Source organism: Biomphalaria glabrata, chromosome 12 (genome assembly GCF_947242115.1).
Source record: "Biomphalaria glabrata chromosome 12, xgBioGlab47.1, whole genome shotgun sequence".
Taxonomy (NCBI): domain Eukaryota; kingdom Metazoa; phylum Mollusca; class Gastropoda; family Planorbidae; genus Biomphalaria; species Biomphalaria glabrata.
The window spans coordinates 30,469,861-30,493,995 of NC_074722.1; the positions used below are offsets into that span (position 1 = coordinate 30,469,861).

The window sequence follows — 24,135 nt, forward strand, 5'->3', positions numbered from 1 at the left end:
AACAAAAATATACCGTTGAACTAAAACTTAGTAGGCTGCAAAATATTCGAACCTTTTTTGTTAGTTTTGAGATTTGAATGTGACAGACGGACGAACGGACAGATCACACAAAACTGGTTACGGCTTTTTCCCTTTGGGGCCGCTAAAATTTTGACAATTAGATTTATTCAGGACAGAAAAGAAGAAAATGAATTTTGCTCCATGAACTATCTACTGACTATTCCGTGATATGACTGTCTCTTTATCAAGCGAACTAACGTCTTAATGAGTTTATGATATTTTATTTACACGAGTAGTTTCCCTTGTATTAAAATAAACAACAAAAATTAACTTTCTTCTTATGACTGAGAGAACTAATACTCGTTTGAAATAATACTTCATTTCATTACAATGTATATTTATCTTACTTATCGTCTACAGCTTTAAGTTCGTACTGAACAATCATATAATAAATCTTCAAGTTTAATTATGTAGAAAACAAAGCCTTAGTTGTATAAAATAAATAGAGTGCCATCTTGTTTCCCTGATCTTCAAAGGGAGACTATAAGTAGCTAGGAAGTTCTACAAAGAATTTAAAAAAAAAAATAAAGTAGCTTGACAGAAGTCAGAAGTGGCGTTTCAGGTTGTCGTATAAGGCGGCTGTTCCAAACACCCGCTTTCAAAGGGTGACTCCCTAGCTTGAGCATCGATTTTGTCCTTTTGAGATTGTAATTCTCTGTCTATTGGAAAATGCTGAATGCTGCACTTTATAATTGGAGGTTAGATCCAGTAGTTCTTGTCATCTGTATCGAGATAGTCTCTATGATTACAATAAGGACGCCAGTTATTTTTTTATTATTTTTTAAAAAATAAAGGTCGCAGACATCCTTTATATCATTTCAAACTGTGGTGAAAAGGTTACTAAATCAAAGTACCAATTTAATGCGTTTTTTTCATAAAATTGATCCAGCATTAGGCTGCTTGCACACTACACTGTTTAATTGCTCGGTGACAAAGAAAAGTTAAATGGGATTTATTTAGATATTTTTGTGTAAAAAATCAGTGCTTTACGATTGGTTCATCTCTAGAGGCTGTTCAACTGAAAAAAAGTGGAAACATCTATTTAGTCAAATACTTTTTTGAGTTTAAGGTGCCTGTAGGCGACCGTCTAGTCTAGTTGCAAGAGGACATGGGAAACGAACCAAACCCTAATCTCAATTACGACCGAACTGAACACGAACTTTAAAATTGATCAGTAAAAACCTAACAAACTGTCCTTATTGTAACCGAACCGAATCAAGGTTTGCAATATTGCAAATTTCGCAATTTACACACCTCTTAAATACATTTCATATCACATTAGCAACAAATATTGTCTTATAAGCAAGTGTATTTATCATCATCAAACTCCATTTGAGTGGGGACCTCAGAGGCTCAAATCTTTTCTTGTAAAAGCCCTGGACAGTAACCCTGCTGTTATGCGTGTGCATGTAAGTCACCATACAGGTCGAGAATCAAGAAATTGTATTGGATGGAGTTGAATGGCAAAGACAACTGAAATTCTCAAAAGCCTTCTTCCTAAGACTAAAAAGAGTGACAATTTGGTATTTGTTACTGATAATGGAAATAATGTGAAGTTCTTTTATTACAACGACGTTAGAATTCGCTCTGCTCGTCATAATCTGAACTTTACCGTTGTAGAGGCTCTAAATTCCCCATGTGCTTGTTTAGTTCATGATAGTCTTTAAAAGAAGTGGTGGATCACTTTATGCATAGTCGAAAAAATCAGGAACACCCTCAGAATGTTCTCACATGTTGGAATGGTCATTTTTGTTTTCTTTTGCCACAGTGTCACGTCGAAACTCTTTAAATTTTTGCATCCATTTCACAAGACTCCTGTGCAACTGTCACGTGACAATGTGTCGACATCCCCCTTGATGTATGGCCAATGTTATTTCGTCTTTGATCAATCCGTAAGATCAATGCTTGAGATAAAGTTCAGACAGTGACAGTATGCATATATTTTCATACTTTGTACTAACTTTCAACACTTAGTGAGACTTGTTAAAATATTGGTCTTGTGTGATCGAGACTTCGTTTATTGCGAAGCATAAAAAAAAACACAAACAGGTAATATGGTAGAAAAAAATTAACAGTAGCAACACACCAGGTGGTATCAAAGCACTCAGATAGTGCACATAAAGTCAGTTTTGGTGAATTCAATCATTTGGGTTCAACAGCTTTCCCCCCCCCCCCCCAAAAAAAAAAAAAAAAAAAAGCAAAGTTGACCATGAATCTTATGATTTACTAGCAGACTTTAAGACAGTCTGACTCATTTGTCAAATGCTGAAAGTAATGACAAGAGACATAAAAAAACGTTGGCACTGATCCTTGACTGACTCCGATGCCTTGCTAACTTGGAAACAGAATAATTTTTGAACATTTCGACGATAGCATCGATTGCAAAAAACTTTGTTGGCTATTTTTGACACAAGTTCTGCCAGTGAAAGGATATTTTCAGTGTGAGGAGTGATAATGAGCGATCTTAAAACTAGGCTAAACCTTGCAACATTAGAAATGCTGACATTTCTCAAATACAGCATATAATACAACCCTGGTCGTTAAACTGACAGTAGGCTACTTAGGTAACCATTATCTGTGTTTGTTCAGATCAGTAGTCATCACATTTACTGCTTTGATTTTTGTGACTGCATTAATTTAAATTTGAATGTTTAAAGTTGCATTATCTGTGCGTTTATCTTTACGTGAAGTTTCAACAATGAATGCAACCATATTACATGTACTTAGTTTTGCTATTACAGAATTTCATAACATCAAAACGAACCTAAACTTTAGATCTAAACAAACCCACTCTTTATCGAACCGCACTCGAGCTTAAATCTAACCGAAATGAAGATGAGTTTTAGAAGATGGGTTCGATTCCCATCTCTAGTTGTAAGATACGACTGCTGTAAGGCGGCATTTACACTTCAGTTAAAGCTGTGCTGGTGCAACGAGCCTGACAGTAAGTAATTGATGAAGTGTTCCAATCACCGAATCTTGAGTCAAAAGTATGTTTACATTTGTTTCTATTGTTTTTAACGAGATAAGACTGCTCCACCAGGTGATATAAATTTGAAATAGAACAAAGATTTTGAAAATTTATTTACTTCACGCGAAATGGGAAAACAAAATTACAGAAAAAGAATTTCCGTTAAGACGAAGAAATAAAAATACAAACAGCAGCGCAGAAACAATTTTAATGGACATTGCAAAGAGACAGTAACAAACGAGAAACATCTACACCTTGGTCATAATGACGTGATAATCACCGGAAGTTGAAAACAGTCAACAAGTTTTTCAAGGAGAACTAGACGTATTTGTTTGTTTCGTAAACGTAAAAAAATGGATTGAATAAACGAAATTATACTTGATTAATAAAATAAAATAATTAGCGACACTAATTAATAAATATATTATTTACACACATCTCTTGTTTCAGACTTCTCATTTTCTTAATGGTGTCTGAAGCGTGGGATAATACAATAACTTGATTATTTCATTCCATTTACAAAGAATAAATATATAAATAAATACATGTGGTGGTCGAGTGGTTAAGCACTTGGCTTCCGAACCTGGGATTCTGGGTTCGAATCTCGGTGAAGTTTGGGCTTTTGAATTTCGGGATTTTTTAGGTCGCCCAACTCTAATAGGTACCCAACTTTAGCTGGCTAAAGTAAAGGCGGTTGGTCGATGTGCTAGCCACATGACTCGTTAACCCTTTACCATAAAAACAGATGACCTTAACGGCTTAACATCGTCTGCCCTATAGATCGCAAGGTCTGAAAATGGGAACTTTGCTAATACTACATAATAACAAGAGCAATATTACATAAAACACGTGACTATAACTTACAAGTACAAAACCTCCAATAAAATACTCAGAAAGACGCAACGTTAAAGGCACATTTCTTATTCCATATGCTAGGACTATATCGTGCAAGTCTTCATACTTCCCTAGTACCAATAGAGCAGGGAACGGGTGGCCTGAATCAGCCAGGACAACCAACGACTTAGCAGAGTCTAATTAACATGCACGATTAGATTAGCTTAGGGATATTTAAGATCATCTTCTCTTTGGAAAGTCTGAAAAAATAGACATTAATTTTAAAATATACTCATATACATAATGGAGCAATATGGTGCCTGATATACAAACATAAATACGTATGTGTGTGTGTGTGTGTGTGTGTGTGTATGTCTGTATGTGCAAGAGAGACTGTCAAAAATGAATGCAAATTTGACAAACATGTCCTTCAAAACAACGGAATGATGACATTGTTTTTGTGGATCTTCGTGTTTTGTTGTCATCCCGCTGCGCTGATATCTACATTATCAGACAATAACTGCCAGTAATTATAATTATTTCTAGAAACAAAGTGCATAATAATGTCAACAAGCAGCAGAGCAAATACGCTGAACGAAACATCAACAGTAAAGTGCGTCCTTTAAAAGGCTTTTCCAGAAATAGGATTCACTCCCCTTGTTTTTCCCCCTTCCATTGAGAAAAATAAATCCCTTTTAAAATAATCTTTTTTAAATTAAAAAAAAATAATTCTTTAAAGATTTAGATCTTTTGCTGAAATCCGAGGATTTATTAAACGTACTTTTAAAATATTTACTACTTGGTTTTTTTTTAAACAGCATTTATCTTAAGGGAGACAATCCAAGTAACTTTTATCAAAGTATGTCAGAGGTGAATTAAATTTTTCAAGGGACGTCAACACTCTAGTTGGAATATAATCCTCTCTGTTTAATGAAGTGTTTTGTTATCAGCGATTATATAGCATCAAATGTGTAGCCTAGTGTTTCCAGCTTTGTACGAAGGACTTAAAAGCGAAAAGATGTCAAACAAGTCAAGTCCATGTGTCATTCAGATCGGAGAAAGTTCCTAAGATTAAACTAAAACATGATCACAAAGAGAATTTGTGTTATCTTTCGGAAAAGAGAAATGTAGTTGTTGAATTATAACTTATGGTTATCTAAAATATCATGATGTCCTATTTTTATTTTGTCTCCTAGTTTCTGATATCTAAACGGGACGGTCGGATGGACAGACAGACGACACAAGACTCACAGCGTCTATTCGCTAAAAACTCTGGTTACACTAAAAAAAAGAGACACAAAGTCGTAGTTGAGGGGGGGGGGGGGAGGGGAGAGGACACTTTCTTCATATCTCTGAAACATCAGTTACCATTATTCCTTTGTTTGTTCACCTTATGAAGTTATCTTCTCATGTCCCCCCACCCCCCCCTTCCCAATCAAATGTCTTCGGATTTATTTAACTAATACTATTCTAGGTTTTTCTTAAAGCCTGCTTTGCTTGGAGCAATTGAATGGAATTGTTACTTGGCAATATACAAAGAAAACAGTAGCAACGTCTAGACGTCAATAATCTCATTCAAAGTAAACTTTTGGCGGGAAAGATTCCATGACATTTTCTTTCTCATGGATAGTATTTAAGTTGCTCTCCTTGGACCTGACCTTTCTATCGCGAAGGTCACCAGTGCTGCAGTACATGTTCAAACAACCAGGAGCCGACGTCGCACGAAATGGAATCCTGGCCTGTTTTGGCAATCTTGAAGCTCTAGAGTTAAACTCCTCCACAGCCAGAATGTAATCTAAGCTCAGTGAGTCCGACCAAGATTTTGGCGGTAACTGATGATAAAATCCACAGTGGCCGCCCTTGTTGGTAACGACCAATAAGGAATTAGTGCGAGACTGAAAAGTGTGGTATGGTAAGAACGCGCTTGCGCAGACGGGGTCGTCAAGGCCGTTGATGCAAAGAAGTGGCACATCTGCAGAGTTGGCGCCTAGAACTGGTTTCACAGCGTCTGCCAGCTGGGATGGACTTGGGCAGCCGTAAAGTGGACAGTACAAGCTTGAGCTGAACTCTGGGAGCATCCAGGTAGACATGACCTTGCTGATGTCCAGAACTGAAGACAAGGCTTTCATGTGACGCAGAACGAGACACTTGAGCTTGAGCAGAAGTATGGTGTCGTAAATGGGACAGTTTGACTTTGATGGTGCTTCATAAGAAGGAGAAATACAAACCCTGGCCACCAATTTGGACGAAGACCCGGATGTTCCTGCAAAAGAAGCAAAACAATAATGCTAAAAAATAATTGTCTTATCTGTTTATCTTATATTTCTGTTGGATTCATTGAAACACCTTCATACATTTACAGTTGAATACAAGTTTTTAAGTTGCAGAAAAATTAACAAATGCTTATAGCGGCATTAGCAAATAAAAACAAATGTGTCGACTACATTTTATCCATCACGAAAGTAAATCAATAAAAACAACTATAATATATAAACAAGAAACACAATTATTAACTCTTGCTATCCTAATCGACGATACCATCGTTGATTTGACCTCATGAAATTAAATTAATGTTTAATTATTTTTAAACTTGACTTTTGTGTTATATAATTTCCCGTTAATTCTATACCAAATACAACATTTTCTGATAACAAACAACAAAGATATTGAAGCCCAATCATAACAGGGTAGTGAAATAGTAATGAGCAAAATAAAGAATTCCTTCAATATGTGGAAAAATAATTACGGAGAGAAAGGCTAATCTTGTAAAAAAAATATTTAAAAAACAATATTTTTTTTTAAAGCAAATCTTATCTAAGGGAAAGTATTTCAATATTACTGAAATATATATCAATAGTGCAGGAATAAGCTCCCTTCTTCTATACAAAACAAAATTTATTAATTATCACGAATTGATTAACTAATTGGTTGATTTTTTTTTATTGATTCACGTTTTGTTAAGGACAATAAGTGCCAAATTTCAACTTGAACCAAAAATGGGTGTGGGAGGAATAAAGTATGCAAAAATTGTACCAGACAGACAGATAGACAGACAGATAGAGAGAGCTCATATAAGTTTTATAAAAATCATGAACTTGTAATGACGTTTCTTGGAGCACAAACCAGGCGAAAGAACGAGAGGAGGAAACGGAAGAATGCTAGATAATATCCAGGATCTGAGCCACTAATCCTTAGGACTATCACAATGATATCGGAGAAATCACGAGGTAGTGCGAATTCATTCAAGAAGAAATGGCGCGGAAGTAGAATACTTGAATTATTTGGAAAAAAAAAATCCCAAACAACAACATTAGCCCAGTGCAACTGACCTATATAAGACATGAGCATTCCACAACCTGTCCCATAAGCTACTGCAGCCAATGGACAACCGACAACTTTTAATGTGACGTATTCTATGGCTTGCGTCAGGTCAGAAGGATCACAGAAACTCTGTAAACAAAAAACATCACAAGATAGGCCGTTGAAATGTTAATTCTTTTTGAATTACCTTCTCAGACATACATACCTAGAAATACATAGGCCTAAAACTTATCCTAATTTTTAGATGTTTCCGAAAAGAAAAAAAAAGCCGCAATTAGTTTTGTTTGATCCGTCTGTACGTTTGTCCGTCAGTCAGTTTCGATTACAACTATAAAAAAAAAAAAGATTGAAAATGCAATTTCCCCATATTTTGTAGATTGCAATGTTAAGTTGAAATGATTACATTTTGTCTTCTGAACAGAAACTGAATTGTTTTTGTAAAATTAAATATTCAAGACGATTTTTATACAAAATTAAACCAATTTCAAAATATTTTTTTAAAACTATGGGATGTTGTATTCAAGAAAGGAAAGTATTTATTACCAATGAAATGCATCATTCGTACATGTAGTCATGTCATTTGTCAAAATAGTGTTATAAGACGATATATTAAATATTTATGTATTTTCTGGTGTACTAACTACTATTAAAAAAAAGATGATCCTGGGTTAAAAAATTAAGAACACAAATATGAACTGTGTATGTTTGCACATCTTATTAAAACGATATTAAATAGGCCATTGTTTCTAGGTATTTATTAGAGTAACATTTACTTTGAAGGGAGGGAGAAGTGTGGTTGTTAGTAGCTGGTGGTTGTTAGTAGCTGGTGGTTGTTAGTAGCTGGTAGTTGTTAGCTGGTGGTTGTTAGTAGCTGGTAGCTTCTGATATTCGTTCTGAAAATGTCGAATCCCTTTTGTCTTCCTGTATTGCGGACCCAAGGGCGCACCCGTTTGTCTTCCTGTATTGCGGACCCAAGGGCGCACCCGTTTGTCTTCCTGTATTGCGGACTCAAGGGCGAACCTGTTTTGTTTAAGCGTTTAGCAATATTGAAATTGACTTAATTAACACATCTATTTCTCTTGTCTGCACACTCCTGAAATTGTTTCATTAAGTCAGTGACATGACGTCTGCAGTAAGAAGAAACAGTACACGTAACTCTTGTACCTCTGATTTATTCCACCTTTTAGTCTTATCCCCCCCCCTTTTTTTTTATAAAAATAACTTGATAATATAAAAAGAATAAGACTAAAAGATCGACAAACAAAGTCATGAAAACGAGGAAAATAGGAAAGAAAGGGAAATCAAAACCTACTAGATGTAGGCCTACCTGTAGTTTTGGCGTTGTCAGATAGCTGCCCCCTTCACCCCTCCTGTTGAACACCACCACTCTAAAACCTCTCTCAGTCCCCGAAAAGCAGATGTTGGAAACGTATGCAGCGCCCTCAGTCACAGGCGGTATTACCAGTAAAATAGGCGCCCTTCTGAAACAAATAACGTGAAAAGTTTTATTATAAAATGTAAATTGTTCTGAGTTCTCGTTTCTAATGGAGTTATTTTCCCTTAGTTTCTCTTATGATTTAATTGGTACTTGAAGGTGAGAGTTCAAACAAGACCAATCGTTATAAAGGTCACCAACACGGACCTGCGACGTCGCAACCTGTGGGCAGCGGAGACCAATAGCTCGTTGCCACGTCATACAGACCTGTGAATGCAACAAGGTATTGGTATAAACTGCCCACGGGTTGCGAAGTTGCAGGACAGTGTTCAGGACAGGTCATCTATGACGATTGGTCTCGGTTCGAACCCTTCCCACCGCTGCCACCTTTTAAAACAAAGCGAATCTTGACAATAGTAAACACCACGCTTTGAGTAAGGTCGACAATGTCATTTGCCAATACAGCTTTCCCAAAAACAAAACCGAAATTAATTCACAAAGAAACAATGTCTCGAAAGAGAAATTACAAATATCATAATTAGCTACGAAAACAAGATGGTGACTTTTTTTCTGTTCATTTAAAAACAACTCACGTGACTTTAATAGTTTGTACACTAAAAAAAAAAAAAAACAAAGCAAAAAAAAAACAACAACTCATTATGTGCTTTGACCGAAAAATAATTGCTCTGCATTATCTTTAAAAAAACAATAACATCAAAGAAGCGTTTCAATGTGTTTCCGGATGAAACAACACAATATTTATCCCACGGCACATTGAGTTTGTAAACTTCAAGCATCAAATGATCAATATGTAGATCAAGAGGCTCATTATGAAGCTTTAAACCAGGCCCGTACCTCCATTCCAAACACTAATATACAGGTGTTATCCCCTCCCCCCTCCATCCTCTATATAAATGACATAGCTCAAGTGTACGTGTGTTTTTGAATGATGCAGTTCTAGTGTATGTGTTTGAATGATTTAGCTACATTGTGTGCGTGCGCGTGTGAACAAGTGTATATGTGAATACCTACGGAATGCTAAGTTTGTGTATGTGTGATAGTAACAGTTAGTATATACAATGGGGGAATACGATTTAACGCTGTTTACCGCCATAAAATGGATGAACTGGACAACGACCTCAAGCCGGCAGATCCGCACCTACTGGGTATTAGAGACATGAGCGGAGTGACAGGACGTTTGAAAAAAAAAAAAGGATATTTAAAAAAAAGCCTGTGGAAGAGGAGAAACAGAAGAAAACAAATGTAACGAAGCGGAGAAAGTAAGAAAGTATGAGAGAAACTACGTGAAGGATATGGAGAGGACATAACAGAGGGGAAACTCAAATAAGAGAAATATTTTAAGAATGTGGTAGAAGAGAGAGAGAGAAAGAGACCAAAAGAGAGAACGAGAGATAGATAGATAGAGAGAGAGAGAGAGAGAGAGAGAGAGAGTGTGACACACACACACACACAGAGTGACAGAGATAGAGAGAACGACACACACACAGAGATAGAGAGAGAGAGAGAGCGACAGAGAGAGTGACACAGAGAGAGAGACAGAGAGAGTGACACACAGAGAGAGAGAGAGAGCGACACACACAGACAGATAGAGAGAGTGATAAAGAGAGAGATAGAGAGAGAGAGAGAGAAAGCGACAGAGAAAGAGAGATAGAGAGAACGACACACACACAGAGATAGAGAGAGAGAGCGACAGAGAGAGAGAGAGAGAGAGACAGAGAGAGTGACACAGAGAGAGAGAGAGAGCGACACACACAGACAGATAGAGAGAGTGATAAAGAGAGAGAGATAGAGAGAGAGAGAGAGAAAGTGACAGAGAAAGAGAGATAGAGAGAACGACACACACACAGAGATAGAGAGAGAGAGAGCGACAGAGAGAGAGAGAAACAGAGAGAGTGACACAGAGAGAGAGAGAGAGAGAGCGCGAAAGAGAAAGAGAGAGAGAGACACACACACACAGAAAGAGAGAGAGAGACAAAGAGAGAGAGCGACAGAGAGAGAGAGAGACAAAGAGAGAGCGACAGAGAGAGAGAGAGCGACACAGAGAGAGACAAAGAGAGAGAGCGACAGTGAGAGAGAGAGCGACACAGAGAGTGAGAGAGAGAGCGACAGAGAGAGAGAGAGAGAGACAAAGAGAGAGAGAGAGAGAGAGAGCAACAGAGAGAGAGAATGTGAGAGTCTGTAAGTGAAAAAAAAAGGAAGTAGGGATCGCGGAGGTGTGTGTGGGGGGAGTGTGTGTAAAAAACCCCCCACACATTTTCACACATGATCTTCCTCTTCATTCAGAGATGACCTGGGTCACTGACAACTACCAATGTGTCCGAACTTTTCCAGCATTTGTCCCTCCAAAGTATTGAGAGGTCTCAGTGTTTACCTGCCCAAATACTGGATTTACAGCACGACACGCTCGTTGGTTGATCTACTGGTATTTCATAAACAAAACATTGACGAAAGCGACAGACCATCAACAAATGAAGAAACGTCATTTTATTACTGATAACCGACGCACTTGGGAGTGACAAGATAAATAAAAGATAATGTCCTGTCAGAGCTGACACGATGTGACAAACGACATTTCATGATTTCACGTGCCAGTCACACAGAGTTGCCGCAGGAAAAAAAAAAGCTCTAAAAACTAAGTGATCTATATGGCAGGTAATGTTGAGGTCATGTTTCTTTGGTCAACGGTTAGCGAGCAGGGTATCATTTGGCCAGCACAACGACCAACCGCCTCTACTTTCCCCAACTAAAATCAGAGTTGGGTGGACTCAGGGGCGCCCTAAAAAATACCGAAATTCAATATCCCAGTCTTCAGCCAGATTCAAACCCAGGACAACAGTTTCGGAAGCCAAGGGCTTAACCACTCTGCCACCGCACCCCCGACTATTTTATTTTGTTCGTCGTTATTCTTTCAAATTTATTTCCAAATATTTTGAATGAAATCCAACATATATAGTACTTGAATAGTATTTGAAAATAGTACTATGTGAATCATGGCACTGCAGCTGTAGTCATTGACATTGTAGACAATTATCACTCACATGTGGAGACCTGAGAGGACCAAGGCATCTCTTCCAAAAGCCCCGGACATTAAAAAAAAATACGGTTGTTGGGGCATTGTGGGGCATTCAAGAACACGTGACTTCCCAGAGAAACGATTTCCTCTTTCTCTTCGCGGCGGCAGACTTGAGTCTAAGTTTGACCTGATTTGTGCAATAGTAGGCAATGACACTCTGGACAATCTAATCATCTTATCTCTACATAGACTCTCGTCTTGCGGTAGTATTTTCAAAAGTTTTTTCAGACACCAAATAATGTTAATATGTTATTGTTTGCTGAAGATTCTTGATTGGGAGAAAAATAAGAGAATTCCTTTTAACGAAATAAAATATTTAATCCTCCAAGTAGAAATAATGAAAACACAAACTCTGTATCAAGCAACAATTCAAATTCAATAGATTTACAAAAGTAGAATTAACATGAAGCTTGAAACTAATAAACTGAATGGACCACAAGCTTGTTTCTCCTATTTAGAGGTTCCCAAACTAAGAAATAGAAAGCTCTGTAATTTTCTGGTATTGGAAACTAAATATCTCACTTTAGATTATTTGTGTTGAAACTGGAATCTGCTAGAAGTCAAATTGTAGAAAATGTTTAATTTATGTTTACATTTCTATGGCAACATTGACGCGTAATGGCGGCGCTTGACTTTTGCAGACAGGAAGTGCCATATTTAGATTTGAAAAGGCCATAGGCTATTTGAGATACGAGCCCTTTGTAAGTTCAGATATTATATGTCTGTGTTAAATATTTCTGTGGGCCCTAAGCTGTAGTTTATGTTGCTTATAGGTAAACCCGGCCTTGCAGTCAGGCAGAAGAACAGAGTTTTCGGTTTAGCGATTGGTCACATCACCCCACCACGTTAAATTTTTAGCCCAATAAGTGAGTTGGACAAGGAATTCATCTTCTATTTGACTCTCGCAGCCCTTTGTTAATGAGATACTAACCTTTTAACTCGTTCCTGGCAGGAGGTGACCCAGTCAAGGGCCACGACTCCCTTGTCATGCATCTGCAGGTACTCTCTTTCAAAGGTCACTTCCGGTTTTGGTAAAATGTAGGGCAGTAACGTCTGGAAATGTCTGTTGCTGAACAGCTTGCTGGAACAGAAGACTCTGTCTGTAAGTTTGCATTTATCTGTTCAAAGGGATAAAGACACAAGGGTTAGTTTTAGTGAAGGGTTTCATCTATGGCTGTGTATCCTACTTGCTGGATATTTGGTGTATCCGGTGTACAGAAAATCATCATTGATTAGGTCTGTGGTTTAGAAGGTATTGAATAAATTGTGTGCACTCGTGTAAATCCCAATAATTATTTCCTATTATAATCACGTGGCATTATTACATAAAACAAATGGTTCTCCTGATTATCATTCGTCGGGTGAACCAGTACTCGGTTAAACCAATTAACATTTAGTTTGAAAAACTGGTTTATTCCTATTTATCAATCCGACAAAAAAAAAATCCAATCTACCAATCTTATATTCAAGATAATTAGCCTACATTGTAGCACAAAACGCCCTCAGTACGGGGGCGGGGGGTTTTGATGGTCAGAGTTCGAATCCAGGACCATCGAAATTGCAGTCCAGAGCACATACCACACTAACGGAATTGCATTCACGCTCTAGTTAAACACGCAATAGAGATTGATAAAACTATGAAATCATAATATTTTTATATCGATGATATCTTTCTTTTAAATATAATTTTTAAAAATTGAAAGTGAATTGATAAGGTTAATAAGTTAAACATTTTTATCAAATCATTTTTTAAACAAAAAATCAGTGCCATATATCTCAATTCTGCCAAACTTTAGTTCCCCTTTTCCTATATAAAACAAAATTAATTATTTACCACTAAATGATTCATTAACTGTTAATTTTTTTTTGTTTAAAGATTCATGTATTGTCCTTGACTACGAATAGCAATGTAAAATTTCTACTTGATCCAAGAAAAGAAAGACATGTACAAAACATAAGTGGGGAATAACTTCAATTTGCAGCCTCGTCTCTCAATTAGTAGCATTTATTTTCCCTTTTCGATACTAAACAAAAAAATTAATTACCAAATAGGTATCATTATTTTTTTTAATTGATTCATGTGTTTTAGGTATAAACAAATATTTGGGTTAAATTTTAACTTTATTCAGGAATGGGTCTGGAAGAAATAACGTGTTCAAAAATTGTAACAGACAGTCAGACAGAGTTGATATAAGCTTTGTAAAAACTTGTCAGTGACAAAAACTTTAAATATAAAGGAAATGATTACTAAATACGTTTCTGTTTTTATTTCTTGCTGTTTTTGTTTTGTTTGTGTATAACAAAACAAAGCGGATTTTCTTGACTCTTGGTTCAGACAATTTCCTTTTATATTTTTCTTTAATTAAATATATTGTTTCACTTAAATACGGTCATCTGTATCCGACTTTTTACTTTATGGAGTCAATGTTTGGTGTTGGCGTTCTGGACAGGAAACTAATTTCCGGTTTTAAGTCTGGTGGACCAGAAAGAATCATGGGAATTCTCTTTCAATTGCGCAGACGATAAGCCAGATTTAAATGAAATTATTATAAAAGTGAAAGAAAAAGACGAATGTTCACTTTTCTTTTTATTTTCTTGCTTGTTCTCTCTTCCCTTTTCATCCATCCACATTTTCTTCTTCCTTTCTCTCAAAGATTGAAATTGAGCGTTGCTAAAGCTATCACGAAAACAAGTCTAAATATTTGTATCAAATCCTCTGTTATTTATTACATAGATTTGTAATGTCGATGTTACGATGATATTCAGTGTATAATAAAAAGCCAAGCTCCCCTTTCAGACCTGCGATGTATAGGGCAGATGGTGTTAAGGACATCTGTTTCTTTAGCCCAAGGTTAACGAGCAGGGTGTAAGCATGAAAGTAGCGCTATATAAAAGCTATAATTTATTTTATTGTCATCTGGGGTTAATATTAAACCTGTACAAGTGTTTGACCTACTTTGTTGCTCACGTTATCGTATGGGACTAATGTAAAGATTACTGTTCAAAGTACTTCTAACTAAAACATGTGAGTCTGATGGCGTTTCACTCCCTGCTACTTCAGATGCGTTCATTTTATCACACTCTAATAACTTAGATGAATTCTCTCCAAATGTTTTTTTTTAATGGGGAGGTGGTGGTGGAAAAACGCCCTGTTTCCCCCCCCCCCCCGGCCCGCCATTAGAAATTTTTGGGTTCAAGACAACTGGGTACGTGTCGGTCACTCAACCCCTCATTCCCCTTCCCCCTAAAAAAATAAATTCAAATACGTAAGCTTAAAAACATGCGTGATGCCCCTCCGTTGGTGCCCCGAACTAAAATATTTTTCTCCCCCCCTCCCGGCATCCAGCGTTGGGCCTGACCCTCCTTCCCACTCCTCTTGTAATCCCACTCACTATAAATGTTTTTTTTTTGTGTGTGTTAAGAACACTCTAAAAATGTAATAGTCAATTAAAAAAAAAAAAAAAAGGCCCATACCTTCACAAACTATAGTAGGCGTAAAAATTTTTATTTTTTTATTTTTGTTCTACCACAATCATACAAAATATTAAAACGTCAGATCAAATGCACACCACAATTGCAATCTAAGGGAAAATCTATCTATATATTTATTTTCCATTAGGTCTTTATGTTGTGTACTTTTATCGTCGGGAAGGAAGAAGAGAGAACAAAGAACAGTCAAATACTTCAGGGCGAGACAAACTTGACTTAATATGTGTATTCAATGCATTTATTTGTATTATAAAAACATAAACTTATCCATGTTCTGGCGGCCCTTCTAGGCACGAGACTAGGGCAACAACTTTCAATGAAGTGAGGGCGAGTGTCCACTTATAAATATTTAAATGAAGTTGCAGGTCTGTAGCAGTACCGCCTTCTGACAGGAGGTGAAAGGAACCTAATTAGGAATGCTCAAAACTTTGTTGAGGTTAATAGTCACTTCCACTTTGGACGATATCACAGTTGGGAGTTTTGTAATTTCAATCATTTTGCATAGTCGCTTTATCTTCAGACTAAAGTTTTGATATTTTGTCATTTTCTTGTTTAAACTTTGTGGGATAGTGATTCTGAAATCAATGATAACTGCAAGTTTTTTCCTGCTTATTATTAGTTATTTATTGTTATAAATGATACAAAAACAACAACACAAAAATGTTAGCTTACTGACAACATAAGTATTGAGAGAAGACTTCATGTAATACAACTTTGGCTGCTCGCTCGGGACGTTGGTCAAAGAACCTTTCACTAGGACACTGATGGTCAACAAAAATAGTGCTGTGAGGACCAGGCCGAGAAGATTCGTTAGGCGCCCTATCCAGGGCGAGTCCATTCCTGCATTTAGTAGCGGCGCCTTATCGCTTCGACTTCCGTTGAGTTCGCCGGATATGTTTAGGGTGGTCAAGTGCTGTTGCATCGAGGTCAAAGTCCCTTCGTGGTGTCCCAGCGCCATAATGTGTCCAGCCCTGGACACCCAGGTCAGATCAACATTCACAGGCCCTAATAAAGAAACAAAACTTGAGGCTGCATTTAAGACCAAAAAGATACTTAAGCGTCATTTGAATTGAATTTTAGTCATCAATGAAATGCTCAGCTTCTTTTATTCTCTTTAGTTTATATATTTCGGACGTATTTGTAAAAATATATTTCGGACGTATTTTTTAATACATTTCGGACGTTCCTACAGGAGTGAGATTATTACGTCCTTTCCAATACACCCTGAGGGCGGCAGGCGGGGGGGGGGGGCATCATGGAGAGTTCAAACTCAGGACCATCGTGTCGACTGTCCGGAGCGCATACCACACGATTGGGCAGCAAGGTTTTGCCGCATACGATACGACTCAGAGAATTGCGAGACATACACATCATCACCCCAGCAGCATAAGGCACACCAGTCAACAGTCCAGCTATATATGGTACAGAAACAACTCAATAGCATACGGCACACCAGTCAACAACCCAGCTATATGTGGTACAGAAACAACTCAATAGCATACGGCACACCAGTCAACAACCCAGCTATATGTGGTACAGAAACAACTCAATAGCATACGGCACACCAGTCAACAACCCAGCTATATGTGGTACAGAAACAACTCAATAGCATACGGCACACCAGTCAACAACCCAGCTATATGTGGTACAGAAACAACTCAATAGCATACGGCACACCAGTCAACAACCCAGCTATATGTGGTACAGAAACAACTCAATAGCATACGGCACACCAGTCAACAACCCAGCTATATGTGGTACAGAAACAACTCAATAGCATAAGGCACACCAGTCAACAACCCAGCTATATGTGGTACAGAAACAACTCAATAGCATACGGCACACCAGTCAACAGCCCAGCTATATGTGGTACAGAAACAACTCAATAGCATACGGCACACCAGTCAACAACCCAGCTATATGTGGTACAGAAACAACTCAATAGCATACGGCACACCAGTCAACAGCCCAGCTATATGTGGTACAGAAACAACTCAATAGCAAATGGTTAAGCAGCGGTGTTGCGGTTTGCACGCTGGACTGTCGTTCAGATTTATCGATGGTCCCGGGTTCAAACCCTGCCCGCTCCCATCCCCCGTCGTCCTGCTGGAGGTTTGGACTAGGAAGTAATTATCTTCAACTCTGAAGGAACATCCGAAACATGTAAAACATTTTGCAAACAAACATCAGCAAAGTACTAGGTAAAATTTAAATAACAGCTTGAAAAAATCGCAAAATAATTAAAAAAAAAAAAAAACTCTTCAAGATAGAATCTTTGTGAACATCACTGACGGAGTTTTTAGGAAGATCACTGATCTAAAGTTTTTGGGACGCTCACTGTTTAAATGTTGTTGTTTTTTGGGACGCTCACTGACCTAAAGTTTTTGTAATTATGAGCTAAGCAAGGAAAACACATTAGCTTGCAGAAAAAAAAAACTGTTCTAAAGTAAAACAACTCGTCCGAGCGTCAATGAAAAGTGTCTTCTTTTCAATATACGAAATTGAAAATAAACCACACAGTACATATTCATGCCTCTTGCGATGTCCGAGATGTTAAAAAGGGGAAAGAATGATCAGAAATTGTGTTTCAAAAGCAAATTGTTCAATTTGTATATAAAATAGAAAGACGTGACCTGGCAATGTATTTTTTATTAGAGTTTTAGAGATAGAACTCTCTAATGTAATTATTCAAATGTACAAACTTTTAACTATTTGTTATTGGAATTATAAAGAAATATATTGCAAGTGGCTAAAAAACTCGAGGAAATCATAACACTCGTTCCTTTCGATAAATGAAGTGTAAATGACTTTTATTAAAAGCATGAACTCTTTAGAACACAACTAAAAACCTTTTTTTTTAACTGACATAAAAATATAGTTAAATGTCATAACTACAACAAAACTGTTCAAGCAAGTTAATTGTAATACCAACAAAGAGTTACATAATCAAATATCTATTAAAGCATAAAAACTATACAACAAAGGGTAAGTTGCCGGAAATGTATAAATCAAGAGCTATACAAATCAAATATATATATATATATATAAATAGTTGTACTAACAAAAAGTGATACAAACAAATATTTATACAAACAAATATTTCACCTTTGACTATCCATGTTATAGAAAATAAAAGACAAAGCAACATTGTTATCTCCCCTATCCGACGTGGCTAAACGATTGTTGTCTAAATATCCTCCGTCGTCCCAACAATTCTTATCTAATAAAACGATTCAGTATGCTAGCGAACTTTAGACATATGTTCACAAACTCAACTGACATTCTAGTATCGCTGTCATCCCGCCCTTACCTACCCTCACCCTGTCGCCATCAGCCCCTGAAAGATTTCCCTTTTTTTTTTTTGGCACACGCCCCTCCACTATTGCCCACACAATGAATGCGCCCACTATGCACTGATCAAGTCTACGCCTTCTTGGTAATAAATCTATGCACGTAATTAATGAGGTGGTCCACGCGGAGAGTCCTAAACGATACTTGTGCAACTTATCAAAGGACGGTTTCGTTTGTCTGCTCTCCCTTGAATTGAAATAACTCTTATACCGTAGTGCTCTCCCTTGAATTGAAATAACTCATATACCGTAGTGGTCTCCCTTGAAACTATCGTAACTATCTAAATACATTACCAAATAACAATGTTTCTTGCAACAGATCTAGATGCTTGTAGCTATACTAATACTACACTAAAGTGATAAATATTCATGAATATTCAATTTTCTATAAAGCCAAGTAATTAAAAAAAAATTCTTTCAAATATTTCCATAGCACAATGCATTTTATTTATTTTTTAAATATGGATGCGCCATGTTGTATACTTTTAGGTCTGTCACCATGATGCAGGGCCGGCCCTAACAATAGGGAGGCCTATGCGAAACGGATTGCGCGGGCTCAGTCTGGGTAGGGATAATGATAAGTGAAAATTAAGATTTTGTATTTGCATTTTATTCTTTCTTTACAAAGTACTAAATCATGATCAAATGAACTTTACGTGCCTTGCGTGTAGCGAAGTTTTACAGTGGGCCATATATCCTTAACATTCTGTTTCCAACATAGATCAGGCTAAATAGCAAGACATATCAATTTGTTCAATCTATCTTAGAGAATTGTTGACCCCAAGTATATCTTGATTAGTTGAAGGCGCGAGAAGCTTCTTTCACCTTATGCCACAGTTACGGGTACTGTGTAAAATTAAAATTTTAATGGTTTAATAAAAAATGTTTTACACCGAATTATGCGGGGACTATGAAAGTGCGGGGCACAGTGCGATCACAAAGGTTGCAGTGGCTTAAGGCCGGCCCTGCCATGATGGTTGAGGGTTCAAACCCTACTCGCCGTCATCCTTGGCCGAGGCTTGGGTTGGGTTTACAAATCTTCACTTCAGAAGTAACTTTTGAAACTTAAAAAATACAAGATCACATCTTTCGGTCACGTTGACTCGTGTACTTGTTCTTTATTTCACGATGACATACCGAATGATAGAACACCCAGGTCTAGGCTACATAACTAGTAGTCTTAATTCCGAAATTCAATGTTGTCAGACTTCAGGTTTGTTAAGGGTCGAGGTCATCTTTGAGAAGGTCAGTTCACTGACGTCACTACAGATGTAAACAAACGCGGTGAAAATCGACTTACTTCTAGGTCCAAACCTTGATGCTTATAGTAAACAAAAAAAAAGTTTAAGTCTTAGACAGTGTTTGCAAGTCAAAATCAAGGGAAAAAGATGATCCTTGAGATAAACAAGACTTCATCCTAACTTGGAATGTATTGACTGTCTTTGTCTGTGTCTAGCTTGAAAAATCTAAGGTCTTGTATAAAAGGACGATGATTCACATCTCAAAATCTAGTCTTGTCATCGTTTCATAATTAAGAGAATATCTTTGTACATATCTAATAATACCCTCACAGGAATATAAGTAGCTCTCAATACATAGCAGTGTTTCCAAAATTTTTATTGGTGACCTCTTTCAGACCTTGCGGTTTATAGTGCAAATGATTTAAAGGTCATCTGTTTCAGTGGCCCACGGTTGAAGAGGATGTCATGTGGCCAGCACAACGACCAACCGCCATTAATTTTCCGCCACAAATTGCTTTATGGGTGGATATATATATATATATATATATATATATATATATATATATATATATATATATAACTAGCAAAACAATAAAAAAAAATACTTAAAAAAAACAAAGCTTACTTAAGAGGCATAACAGCACAATTGCTGCCAGATCTATCTCCGTTTTTCTATATAAAAAATAATTAATAACCACTAACTAGATAACTTATTGGTAAATTTAAAAGAAAAATTTTTTTTTGTGTGTTGTCATCGGCAATGTGCTACTGTCACTCTGTGCAGTTTCAACTTGATCCTAGACTGGGAAGTAGAGGAACTAACGTGTACAAGATTCGTTACAGACAGACAGACAGAGTGATTTGCTATAAGCTTTGTAAAAAGACTGAAATATTCGTTACTAAAACGTACTCCCCTATTAGTCATCGTTAATTTGGAAGCAGCGTTTTATTCCCACCCTGTGTATTTATAGCAAGCATTAAAACTTGGATATTAAAGATGACCTCCATATTTAGACCCTAGCTCATTATAAATCACAACAAAAACTGATGACGTCATGCGAGTTGCTTAAAATGTTTCTGTCTGTCATTACAAAACAAGAGCCGACCAAAAGTAGTTTCGGAGAAACGAATCAAAACATAAAAAAAAAAAAAAACGCCTCTCAAGTCACATAGTAAAGATGTCGTTTATTTCATGTTAGTGTTGTGCTCAGGTTGTAAGTCACAGGTTGAAGGTCACAGGTTGTAGGTCACAGTTGTAAACCAAAGCAGCAGACGTCAAACCATTGTGTCGACGTCCGCAAAAATGACTGAGGTTCAACATGCCCCCTCCCTCCCACACCATTGAGCATTGTTTGAAATGCAGCGAAAAAGATGGTAAGAAAAACCACCAACATGGAGAAGCAGGGTCACGTGGAGAAGCAGGGTCACGTGGAGAAGCAGGGTCACGTGGAGAAGAAGGGTCACGTGGAGAAGCAGGATCACATGGAGAAGCAGGGTCACATGGAGAAGCAGGGTCACATGGAGAAGCAGAGTCACATGGAGAAGCAGAGTCACATGGAGAAGCAGGGTCACGTGGAGAAGCAGGGTCACGTGGAGAAGCAGGGTCACATGGAGAAGCAGGGTCACACGGAGAAGCAGGGTCACATGGAGAAGCAGGGTCACACGGAGAAGCAGGGTCACGTGGAGAAGAAGGGTCACGTGGAGAAGCAGAGTCACATGGAGAAGCAGGGTCACACGGAGAAGTAGGGTCACACGGAGAAGCAGGGTCACACGGAGAAGCAGGGTCACATGGAGAAGCAGGGTCACACGGAAGGGGTAAAATAGACAGAAGTGACAACAATGTAAAAAGGTCGCGAAATTAAGCTCTATAGACACAGGAAGCAGAAACAAAGATAACAAAAAATATATTCATTGCACCGAATGAGAAATAAAAACAAATCTTTGTGATTCAAATAGACATCTTGCAGTGGTTCTGTATAAACCATAACGGTAATTTATGAAAAGATTAATTACTACTTCAATAGTAAAGGGAGAGAAGTATCAGATATTTCACCTTCACGTTCACCTTCACCTATACTTAGTCTGTTGGACCGTTAGGGTACCGCATAAGATTAGTCGACCGCCTTTCTCCATTCCTCTCTGTCTTTTCCTTTGGATAGAACCTCTTTCAATGGCAGGCGCGTCCATTCTTTTATGTTGTCTTCGCTTTCTCTGCCTGCCTCTTCTTCTTTTTTTTTCTGGTATTTTTCCTGAAGGATGGTCTTTGCAAGCCCCAACCATTACCCAATCCGAAATTTTTCTAGTTGAATAAATTTTGCTGTACGCACATATATACATAGGGTTGGGGTTTACTGGGCGTTAGGGTTAGGGTTTGGAAAAAAATAGCCCCCCCCACTCCAAAGTTCTGGATCCGCTAGTGCGTCTGCTTCATAGACCGTTACCACCCGGGCGCCGCTTTGCCCGGGTAGGGCCTAGCAGATCTTTGTGGAAGAGATGGACTCATACTTGTTTGTTTAATCATTTAATTATTGCCATTATTTAAGGAAACATCTTTACCTTATTTGGCTTCATTTAGCTGAGTGGGTTGCCTTAGACCAACAACTATTTGTTGACATGGTAACGCCTTTGTTGTGGCCAATAACCTACATTTAAGTAGTAACACAGGGATTAGCACCAGGCGAAAAAGAAACAAAACAAAACAAAAAAAAAAGCAAATAAACAATTTAGTTGAAAGACTTGGTCAAGGTAAACTTGAAACAATGCTATTGACGTCAATACGTAGTAGCAACGTCCGGCGTGTCTATTTCCTAAGTCAAGGACTGTGTATATTAACAGTTCAGACATTCCACAGAGGTGTAACTGAGCTGCCTTACAAAATATAACAATCAGATGGCATATCATTTTACAAGTCACTTTCTAAAATATATTGTTTTGTTTCTTCAAAATTGCTTTTATATGACGCGTCTTTCATGCTTACAGCATGCTCAGTGCGCAATGGTCCTAACTCTTTTGAGGACCACTGGAAGAACAAGGTTGAGTGTTGCCTTTAGGCGCTCAGAGATGCTGTGACAGAGTGGTAAAGCGCCTGGCTTCCGTACTGAGGGTCCCGGGTTCGAATCCTGGCGATGACTGGGATTTTTATTTTCTGGATCTTTAGGGTGACTTGATTGAAGTGGTGGTAAGAGTTGAATTAGTCCCCTTTATACGTTGTAGTCTGAAAAATAGGTCGAGACTATTGAAAAATAGATAAGTAAACAATCGTCCATGTTCGTAAGCTCTCCATTAGCAGAGTGGATTCCGTGTTGGCTTGAGAAGGTTTGAGCCATGACTTTGAATCCCCTCCCCTCCCCCCTTTTTAAAAAAATTGTATAAATGCTTTTTTTTATTGTTAGTCTAGATCTATTACAAATTTAATTATATGCCTGGTCCAAAATAAAAGCTTTGCTTTTTTAAAATTTATTTTGTTGTTATTGACTATCCCGTGATTATTTCAATCAAAACATCTACCCTACTTTCTTAAAGGTTACATCTTAAACCCGCATATACACTCCAAAATACTCGGCAGAAAGAATATACACTATCTGGCGAATTAGAGAAAGGTGTTGACTTGCCCAGACCAGCTTCACTCCTTCATTAGTTTGTTTGAAACAGATGTAACGCAAATAATACCCAAGACAACTGCAGTACCGGAACAGAAGGATGTAAACTCCTGAAACGTCATGAGAGACCAAAGGGAAGCTACCGAGTTTACCAGCAAGGAAGAACAATGGTTTCTATACATTTAAATTAGGATTTTGTTTTGAGGGAGGCAACTTTTAGAAGTAATTATATTCATGAGTTATCTCCCTAATGTGAATCTTTAAAAAAGACTTCTAATGAAACCAAATGTATTATGTACTGGATTTAGCTCCATCATTTTACAATCTCTTATATAGCATTAGTCATTTGCTTCTAAAAAGGTCTTCGTCTGATTTGCTGCTTATAAGTCTTATCTGTTGGTTATAACGTTCGCCTCACTGAGTTCTGATAAACAATTTGCTTGACTACATTCAAGAACATCAAAACTTATCTGTTCAAAACTCGGATTAGTTTGCCAAAATAACACTTGTCTGTTATGTTATCATTGCCCCTCGAGCCTGCATTATGTTTGGTAATAGCGCTTTATATATTATTTTTACCTTTCCCTTTCCTTTAGTCTGTTTGACCGTTGGGGCACCAAGCAAGACTCGTCGACCATCTAGCTCCATTCCTCCCTGTCTTTTGCCTTTGTTTAGAACCTCTTTCAATTGCAGGCCCGTCCATTCTTTTATGTTGTCCTCCCATCGCTTTCTCTGTCTGCC

General features: G+C 37.6%; 1 protein-coding gene across 2 annotated transcripts; it reads right to left on the reverse strand.

Moving 5' to 3' along the window:
• Nucleotides 1-3,224: 3,224 nt before the first annotated feature.
• LOC106053429 (protein ABHD15-like) lies at nt 3,225-18,530 on the reverse strand. Of its 2 annotated transcripts, XM_056007181.1 has the most exons (6): nt 18,310-18,530; nt 15,877-16,209; nt 12,647-12,833; nt 8,514-8,667; nt 7,195-7,315; nt 3,225-6,128 (listed from the first exon to the last, which is right to left on the reverse strand). In XM_056007181.1, exons 1-6 carry the CDS (start codon nt 18,350-18,352, stop codon nt 5,437-5,439), a joined length of 1,530 nt encoding a protein of 509 aa, XP_055863156.1. In that variant the 5' UTR covers nt 18,353-18,530; the 3' UTR covers nt 3,225-5,436. The 2 variants fall into 2 exon arrangements, with proteins under 2 accessions (XP_055863156.1, XP_055863157.1); XM_056007182.1 differs by lacking the exon at nt 15,877-16,209.
• Nucleotides 18,531-24,135: the final 5,605 nt, after the last annotated feature.